General features: G+C 51.7%; 1 protein-coding gene across 7 annotated transcripts in view; it reads right to left on the bottom strand.

Moving 5' to 3' along the window:
- The window catches only part of Cux2 (cut like homeobox 2), a 179,064-nt gene that overhangs the window by 37,925 nt on the left and 131,297 nt on the right, over positions 1 to 9,842 (bottom strand). For all 7 annotated transcript variants that reach the window (XM_026785001.1, XM_026784984.1, XM_026784989.1 and 4 more), the window contains exon 4: positions 3,109 to 3,187. In XM_026785001.1, coding sequence (XP_026640802.1) covers positions 3,109 to 3,187 — 79 coding nt within the window. The remainder of the gene's footprint in view (positions 1 to 3,108; positions 3,188 to 9,842) is intronic.

Raw genomic sequence — 9,842 nt, 5'->3', positions numbered from 1 at the left:
TACAGCAATGCTACTGTTGTCTGAGAGAGCTATGTGTGTGTACAGCAATGCTACTGTTGTCTGAGAGAGCTATGTGTGTGTACAGCAATGCTACTTTCTTTCTTCTTCTTTTTTTAGGCTTGGGAAGACACATTAAAAACCCTGAAACCTGGCCAAGTAGCTCCCTGTTGCACAGACCAATAGCGTCACCCACACGGTGTCCCCAGGGTCCTAGACCGGTGACAGCCCCATGTGATCCACAGCAGACACTTGCAACCCTTGGACCCTGATGTCCACAGGCTATGGGATGTTCCTTAAAATCACCTCACACATGAAGCATCAAACCCTCATGCCAACCAACTAGAAGGTTCTGTGACCTCTTTTTTTTTTAAAGACATAGAGACCAGAGAGGGTGAGGTTCCAGGTTAAGGCCATGTAGCTCAACACACTGAGGACAGAGTCCTGATTATGTACACTGCAGCCGAAAAACCTTCCTTCTCTCTTCCCCGAGCGATCTCACCCCAAAGGACACTGCAGAGAAAGGCACACCAGCAGGGAAGTCTCAAGTCTTGCACCCGAGTTTTAGAAACCCAAAGAAAATATAAGAAGCCGTTTGGGCCACTCACCTGTCTTGCAGTAGGCTCAGTCATGTGTCCACATGTCCCCCTGGCCTCCCTGGCTCTCTCCTCCTCCTGTTCCCCTTTTCTTTTCCCCGTGTTCTAGTCACTGGGTCCCCAGGTTCTCCTGCTGAGGCTGGGCCGGGTCCCCCCACGACTTGGCTTGTGCACAGTGAAGACATCAGCTATCAACACGGCACGCTTGAAGCCAAGGAGTTTAAATCAAGTCTTCCCTCACAACAATGACATTAATTACGCTTTTAACACATTTTACTGGTTTTTTTTTTCTCACTTCGTGCCACATCTGTGCGAACAATATCCAAAAGATTTACGGTTTTCTTCCGTAATTACAGATACACGGACTGCGCACTTATCAAAATAGTTGCTGAGCAATCAGCCCGCGTCTCGCTGCCTGCCAAGGGCTCGTGCTGGCAGCAGCCAGTCATTCAGACGGAAATGTTGAATCAGGACTTGGGTGGGGGTAACTGCGACAAATAATTTGCCTGTCAAGACATAGACCAATGGGGAGTCGGTGCATCCCGGCTGCGTAGGGGTGAGAAGAGTGTGAGTGTGTGTGCCTGCATGCTCAGAGTCCCCCCAAACCTCCACATCTGACATTTGCTTCTCGTGTCTGTGGATAACATTTAATGAGCACAAAAATACGTCTTCTCGATTCCCTGAAGAAATCATTAAAACACTGTGTTATTCTTAAATGTCTCGAAAATGAATTAGTGCCCCTAAAGGGGCTGTTTGTGTGGCGCATCTCCATCCGTTAAGGCGCCTCGTTTCCTAACTCGGTGACAGCTGGGATATCGCACCCCATCCTTCCCCCTTCTTCACAGGAGTATACCTGGGAAGGCATGGGGTCAGTGCTGGGCTCCCCAGCCTCCCCATGACCTCTGAGTACCCAGGCTTTGGGGACAGGTGTAAGAGGCAATGAGGATTTTTTGGAAGGTCCCACACCAGTCTCAGGGGCTCATGTGGCTCTTGGCTGAGCCCACAACTGAGTTAAAACAGCCTGGGGTTCTGAAAGATGAGGGTCCCATGGTGAATCCGAGAAGTGAAATATGGTTTCCTCTTACATGCATGCACACGTGTGTGTGTGTATACTTGCATGTCTGCCTGAGTGTGCATGCATATGTGTGCCAGGTGGAGGTCAGAAGTCAGCCTCAGGTGTCCCGCTTTGTTTTTTGAGACAGGCCTCAGCGTCCTGGAGCCCCTCAAATAGGCTAGAGGCTGCCTGTCCCTGAACCCCCGGAATCGGCCTGGCTCTGGACTGCCAGCATTTACCATCACACCCAGGATGTCACGTGGTGCTAGAGATGAGACCCAGGAAAGCGTTGTGCCAACTGAGCCACCTCCCCAACTCTTTCACTTTGTTGTCCAGACAGTCTCACTGTGTAGCCCAGGCTAGCTTCAGCCTTCTGAGCGCTGGAGTCACAGATGTAAACTACCACGCCCAACTTGAAGCCTCATGTCTGACCTGAGTCAGGATACCCCAAGTGTCAGAATGGCTTGTGCCCCCCACAAGTTTAGCAAGGCAGTCTATTGGGGTGGTGACCTTGTGGCCCTGACATCTGCTGTGTGAGGGGCGGTGTGAGCCAACACATGGGAAAGCGACAGGAATCGTGTACTTTATGCCAAACATCCCCCAAAGGGTCACCATGCTAAGACCCACAGCCGGACCAAGGCCAGCATCGCAGGCAGAGTACTGCCAGGACCTCGGACGCAGAGACTTGCAGCAGCAGAAGGCTGCTGTGTTCATCTCAGGTGATGCTCGTCTCGCTGGGGGTTTGTTGTTTAAAGAAACCCTCCAGTAGCACACAGTTCACCTACAGAGCACACTTGCCTTGCCTCCCTCAAGTTCTAGAATCTTCTCCACCCAGAAGGAAAGCCCGTACCCCTCTCCTGGCCCCTGCAGTCTCACAGTGAATCTAGATGCCAGTTCTAGATGTTTCCTTAGAGCGTTATCACACACTGCCATAGCAGACACGGGTACAGCCGTCTGGTGGAGCACACTTCTGACAGACACGGGGCAGGGGTTGGCCCTAACCACTGTGAGCAGGTCAGCAGATCCTTCCCTGCTTTGTCCATGTTGTCTGGAAGGGGAATTCCCCTCGGTACTGAGATTCTGAGGTTGGCTGTTGGAAAGGTGGCATTATCCCTCTATCGTCCCCTGCTGGCCGAGTCCCCTGCAACCCTGGATGAGAAGACCCAGGCAGGCATCATGTCAAAGCTGCCCTCCAACTTGCAAGGCAGAAATCAGGAAGGAGCCATGAAGACACGTCATATCAGGCTGATTAAGTCTCTCTCTCTCACACACATCACCACCACCTTCACCTGCATCACCCCCCCTCACCCCCCCTCCCCAGCTGCCAGAGGGCCTGGCCTCTCTCTGGGTCCAGGCCTGTCCCCAGACCCCAGCGCCAGGAAGCAACTGTGGTATCCATGTCACCGCTAACGGTGCTCCTCAATGGTAATTATTCAATTACGGAGTCCAAGAGCTTCTTACCTGGCGCTTCAATTAATTGCTTATAAACACTCAGGAGCGCCGCCTCTGCTTCCTGACTCCTCTTACTCAGGGCCACCACCTTTGGGAAGAAGAGAAAGTGTCACATGTAGCCATGGCCCTGAACCTGCAAGGGGACCAATACCTTCCTGTGCAAAGGGGGGGGGGGAATGGGGGGGTTGGCGGTTACAAGTTGAGGCTCCCATATTCCCAGAGTCTCCCATATTAAGGACTCTGAGCTCACAGCCCAGGTGCGCTATGCCCAGGCTGTGTGGCTGCCCTTCTCTGAGCCCAGGGGTGGGGGTGGGGGCTAAATCATAACAGAACTCCCTTTCTAACCAGCCCGAAAGATCTAAACATAGGGAAAGGCAACAACAGGTTATTCATACATTGGCTAGTAATCTTTACTCGAGGGCAGTGCTGTTGAGTTCAAACCCAACCCGCTTTGGGAGAAAGGGGGACACGCTCGGCAAACATTGTGCAACTGCGAGTTCTCAGAAGACACTGACAGCTCCAACCAGCATCAGAGAGTAACAGGGTTGATACCAAAGTTCCTGGTATACTGATGTTGCTCAATAAATGCTTCCTGACTGGCTGAACACAACAGCCAACCGAGTCATGGTGAGGAGCTAAGCTCGCCCCGTCCTCCGCTTACTCATGTTCTCGTTCTGTCGATGAAACCGTGGAAGATGAGTGTCACCTACATCATGTGGCTAGGTGACCTTGGGGCCAACAGCTGTGGAACTTCTGGACTCAGGACCCTCTCGTTTCCCCACTTCGGACAGTGAAGTCCAGTGGCCCTGATCCTAGCTCTTGCTGGCCAGTTGCAATGCAGAGTCCTGGGCCTTCCATTCTGAGGTCAGTGCTGGGAGGCACGGACAGCAAGCCCACATCTAGAGGGCCCTGGCTGGCTGGGTTACAGTGGGCGGCAGTGGGCCTCATGCTGCAGGTACCACACGTGTCCCTCCCAGTGCCAGCTCCCTGTGTGGCGGGTGGGAGTGTGGACTGTCTTCACTTCCCATAACTCTCAGCGAGGGAGCGTGAGGCCTTCCCTTAAACACAGCCCTCAGAGCTCTTTCTGGCTCAAAGTTGGTGCCCAACATAAGCATTTTTCTCAGAGGGAGGCAGAGCAGGGTCTTATGTAGTCCAGGCTGAACCTTGGTCGTCCCGCCCAGCATCCCGAGCACTAAGGCTACAGGAGTGCATGGCTCGCTTAGTTTGTGCAGCGCTTGCGATGAACCCAGACCTTCAAGCATGCTCTTCACCAGCTGAGCCTCACCCCTAGCCCATCAGTGCCTTTTTAAAAAAGATTTATTTATTTATTATGTATACAATGTACATATGTTTGCAGGCCAGAAGAGGGCACTAGATCTCATTACAGATGGTTGTGAGCCACCATTGGTTGCTGGGAATTGAACTCAGAACTTCTGGAAGAACAGCCAATGCTCTTAACCTCTGAGCCATCTCTCCAGCCCCCCATCAGTGTCTTTTACCAGATAAACTGAGTTGCAGCACCAACCCTATTCCCCACCCAAATGATGTCAAGGGCTCTTTTGCTTCCCAATGGTGGAGGCCATTTCTGAGACAACCTGTCCAGAGAGGAGGATACCAGAGTTTCAAACCCCAGTTCTAGCATGGGCTAACTGAACATACATTCACTTAAGAACTCATGCCCCCATTTCCTCACTCACAAAGACGGGGAAGCTAATAACACAACTCCCTCAAAGGGTCCTGGCATGCCTGAGCCCTCACAGATATGTTTACCACCAAGTGTGACCAATTTCCGCCCTGACTCTGCCAGTTCTGAGTTCTTGATTGTGTTCGTCTCTCTTCTGGTGTGTCACAAAAACAACCTAAGAGAAAACCTATGCATACCAGTGCACCAAGGGAAAAACAGTCTGAAAAATACATTCAATACAGAGGTTCACACTGCCCAATATGGCTGCCATGCTGCCCAATATGATTGTCAAAGCCATGTGTGACTCTGGACCCCTTGAACCATGGGAAGTCCAAATCAAAACATATAGCGCATATGAAATACGTACAGGATTTCAAAGACTCTGCATAAAAAAACGACAGCATAGCTCACCACCATTTTAAAAATTGAGCTATACTCCGCTGCGATGACGCGAGGTCCCTTTATGCCATTTAACAACGTGGTTCCCAGAAAGGGTCAGACTCTGCCTGTGATCATTAGGTTTCTAGCCGACAGAGACGGTCCACAGAGGCCTTGTGGAACAGGGGGAGTTATGTTAGAGAAGTGGAGAGAAACGCGCGGTCAGTGTCAAACGCCGACTTAAAAGGCCAGTGACTAAGGCAGCTTCACCGCACTGTTCTCCTGAGAAGAGACTGCTCTCTGACCCTCCAGGGTGAGACGGTCTTTGATCCACTCAACCAACCTTCCAAGAGTCCCTGAGATACAGTACTGAGGACTAGGAAAGTCCTAAACGGTGGGGACGGACCTCCAGGCAATTCCCTAGGTGATTTGTTAATTACAACCACTAAGTGTTGGAAGGAAAAGCATGGGCTGGGGTGGGGGACTGGCGGAGGGTGGAAGTGGGGGAAGGCTGACCCAGTTTGGTGGTGGGACTTGGCGAATCCCCGTCTCTCCCCGAGAAGGGAAGGGTGCTGGGGAAGAGACAGGGCAGGGAGTGTGGAAAAACGTCATCACCCGGCACAGGTGCCTTGCCCTTTTCCCAAGACAGACTATTCCAAGCAAAAGGGAGCCACAGCAGGGAGGCGGTGAAATGCCACACATGTTGGGAGTGTTGGGGGAGCAGCGAGTTTGGGAGTGTCCCCAAGAGGACGGCAATGACAGTAAAATGTTGAGGCCAACCACATGTTCTCGCTTGTGAACATCCATCTTCAAAGACATGGCAAGTTACCAAGCTGCCTCCACCATTGTCATTGTAGGCAAGCGTCCCAGGTTGGGTGTGTGTGTGTGTGGTTGGTTGGTAGGGATGGTGGTGGTCATTTTGACCCCTCTGGATGCTGCTGTGTCCCCAGGGTCCTGCAGCTGCTTGAGGCTAGAAGCTGTTGACACATAGCTCACGGAAGCCACAGAAACAACACTTCATCACCCATCCAATATGAAGAATATATGCATATTATATATATCCAGACACCCTGGTTCCCAGTTGTCCGAGCTGAACACGGTCCTGGCTGGGGTTTGCAGGAGGGTGAGGATGTTCCCATGAGTTATAAAAGCCGGTGTGGGGGAAAAGGGCCGACGGAGTCCTTCACAGTTACCCCAGCCTCAGCCACGCTCTCCTTTCCCATCATGGTGCCCGCCAGTTTGTAGTGGTGTCTCTATCTCTGTGACTGTCTTCCTATAATGTCCAATACACTCGCCACCGTCCATGTACCACTGACCACTTAGAAGTGGCCCTTTAACCCACAGGCCTTGACCCGGGAGCTTAGCTGGAGAAAGGCTGTGTTCTGCTTGTGGCTATGCCTGGTCACAAGGAAGGGTGGAAGTAAAGTATCTAGACTGGGCTGTGACAGCAGCAATCTGGAGGTCACATGACAACATGGAGACAGTTGTGGCCAGCCACACGCCCTATTAGAAACACCATTAGCACACACTGCACAGCGCTTACAAGGCCTGCTCTGCAGGAACCCGACAGGACCCTGGCAGTGAATCCAGGGGAGGAAGGGCCTGTTGCTATGTGGCTCTTGCCTGCTGGGGGTTCCTGCAGTCTATGCTACCCCATCTGGGTTTTACGTGGGCGCTAGAGATTTGAACTCAGCTGCTCACACTTCCATGCCCAGTGTTCTAACCACTGGCCTTCCTGATTTGGGTGTGTTAATTCCCACCATCCAGGCAGGCAGACAGCACTTGTCTCTGTACTCTTCCCTACCCTGCCCACCTTGTGTCACTGTCCCCAGGCCTGTTGCAAGGCCAGAGGGGGACTTCGGCTGGGGTGGGAGGAACCACGGGGAGCTTTATTATCACATCTATTAGGCAGGTTAAAAATAAATCAGAGGTGCCCCCTTCTGGCTTGCAGGCACACATGGAAGGAATGCTGTACACATAATAAATATTAAAATAAATAAATAAAAAAATAAATCAGAGGGCCATGTTTTCAACTGTAGTTACTAAGAACACTTTCCAGGGAACACAGTGTGGCCCCCAATATGTTTATGCCGGGCTCTGGGGACCCAGCAAGATGCACCCCCACGTGGCTCAGCAGGCCAGGCTACGGCCACTATTAGCGAGAGTATAATTACCAATTACTCTAACCGCGAACTCCTGATTTCCTAACTAAATAGCTCAAGTTGGACTTTTCAACTCCTGCGGGGGGGGGGGGGGAATGCAGAGTTCCTCAGCCCTTCTTGTTCCTCCCACCTTTTTGCATTCCCCAACCCCCATTCTGGGGTGGAAAAAAAATTCCCTGGACTCCAAATAATACTGCATTTAAATTGCCTGTCACTCAAAACAAAGGAGAACCGCTCATTTGCAATGCACCAGCCACCTGAATGCTGCCGGTTTTCCTCCAAGCCTCCACGCATTGGAGCGCAAAGATCAGTTTTCTATTGTTAAAATTGTATAAGCCGGAGCTTTTTTTAGCAGCGAAATACACGATTTCTGCTGAGGGCTGCCGGCATAAAAGGGACAGGAGGCTTCCTTTAGTACCTGACAAATAAATTTTGCTTTGGGGTTAATAAAAAAAAAAGAAAGAGAAAAAAAAGAAAAGAAAAAAAAGAAAAGGAAGGAAAGAAAGAAACCAGATCTTGGCAGGAAGAAGGAGCCGGGAATTCCTCAAGGCTGTGTCTAGATAGGAGGGTGGGACGGCCTCCTGCCGTGCTAGGGTGTGGCCAAGGGTAGAGCAGAAGTTCTTGTCTAGGATGCTGAGAGGCGGGCGTCCAAGACCTCTCGCCCTGTTTGGGTGCCCTGGTTGGGTGAATGTGACTCAGTGGCAGAGGCCTCCTGGCCCTGCCACCTAACAGCTTAAGTGACCACTTGGCGTGTGACCTTGCACCCCAGGAGGGTGAATTCACAAACAATTGCACCAAGTTCTGGATTATCTTCTTTCTCAGCCTCGGGCTAGACCTCTGTCCACGGTGAACATTGTTTCTCTGGATAGAATGATAATCATAATACCTTGCAATTTTATATAGCACAAACAGCCTCCAAAGGCTCCGTGGGGCAGCCATGAGTGAGAGAGAGAGGTCCAGAGAGGCTGAGACAGTGGCTTCAAGTATCACAGGAGGACTAAGGCAGTGAGTGACTTTGGACACAGAATTAGTTGTGTGACAGGGAACAGGGGCTGAAATTTGTGTGAACCCCCTAGCAACCTAGGTGGGTGATGGTGGCTTCCATGTCAGGTATGCTAGAACCATGGCCAGCTTACCTCTACCAAGTCTGTCCTTCAGCAGAGTAAGACAGGCTTTTCTGCTGTCACGCGCCTGCCATAACCCACAAAAGTGCCACATAGTGCCACGTAACGCGGGGGGGGGGGGTCATCAGCGTGGCAACTGCCGCGAAAGCTTCCAGTGAATGGTGGGACATGTGGAAGTTTGGAAGTCCCAGTTCTAATTCTCTTTCAACTTCAAACTGCTCTGATTAAAAAAAAAAAAAGTCTACAACTAAAAGACCACATCTCACCACATCTCAAGATTCTGTCATGCATTAGAAGAATTGCTAAGACCTTGTCACGTGGACCTCCTTAACCTGGACCAGAGTCCCCATGTTAACAACAGTGAGAACTAGGATTCAGAGAGCCGGGGAGCAAGCAGTGACAAGCCACCCAGCAAGGGGCAGAGGTGGCCCCACAGCCCAAGCCCTTGCTGTGAGCAGTGGCATTGCTATCCTTATCCCCCCAAGGCCATACCCTAGCGTGTGCCCCGCTCAAATGCGACCATATGGCACGTGACAGCTGAGAAGGCCATGAAGGGTAGGCTGGAGCCGCCCTGCAATCCTATTTTCTTGGACACTCCAGTGTTTAAAAAATATTGGAGCTGTCAGAAGCCATCAAGCCAGACACTCCCGATTTGCACATTTGACTGCGGTATGTAAATGGCACCCCAGAAAGGACCGCAGTATGCAAATATGCGCGTAGAGAAGGAGCCAGGCTTGGAAACCACAAGAGTGCCAAACTGCCAGCTTCTCTGGGGAGCTGGAGGATCTGGCCACCCGGGGCCCACGCTTCCATCGACAGCGGCCACCTGGAACCATCTGGGCCGTCTGTTGAGACGGCCCGAGCTGAAGTGCCACCGACCCAGGCCCGGCGCACCTGCCAGATTCATTTTAACCTCTGGTACGTAGCCCTGCACACGGTCCCTGCCTTGTTTTGCTGGTCGCCTCACACACCCAAGCTACTTCCCTGAGGCAGATGCGTCAAGCCTTCTAATACGGCAGGCCCCACCCAGAAAGCCAGGCCCTGCCCACCCATCCCTCTGGGCCCCCAGATGACTCTGGAAGCCAAGTCCTGATGAGGTGGAAGGGTGACTGGCTAAGGCCAGGAGCAAGCACAGGGCATGCATGCAGCTGGTGCTTAATACAAGTGTGATGGATGATTCAAGGAAGGGCTGGGAAGAAAGTGGGCTTTGGAGTAAGGTCTGAGCTACTGAGACCTAAACCCCAACTGAAAGACTTTAAGACAATCCTGAAGCCATTTTTGACAATTCTGAATCCTCTCAGCCTCTGTGCCATAGTGCTTCCCCTCCTCCCCTGGGAACCAATGACCTAACAGCTACACTCGCACGTACTCAGTTCCTGAACAATTACCCATATA

This window comes from Microtus ochrogaster, chromosome 2, assembly GCF_000317375.1.
Source record: "Microtus ochrogaster isolate Prairie Vole_2 chromosome 2, MicOch1.0, whole genome shotgun sequence".
Lineage (NCBI taxonomy): Eukaryota > Metazoa > Chordata > Mammalia > Rodentia > Cricetidae > Microtus > Microtus ochrogaster.
Note: the sequence above shows the minus strand (reverse complement) of the source record. Positions and strands in the feature narration are given on the sequence as shown.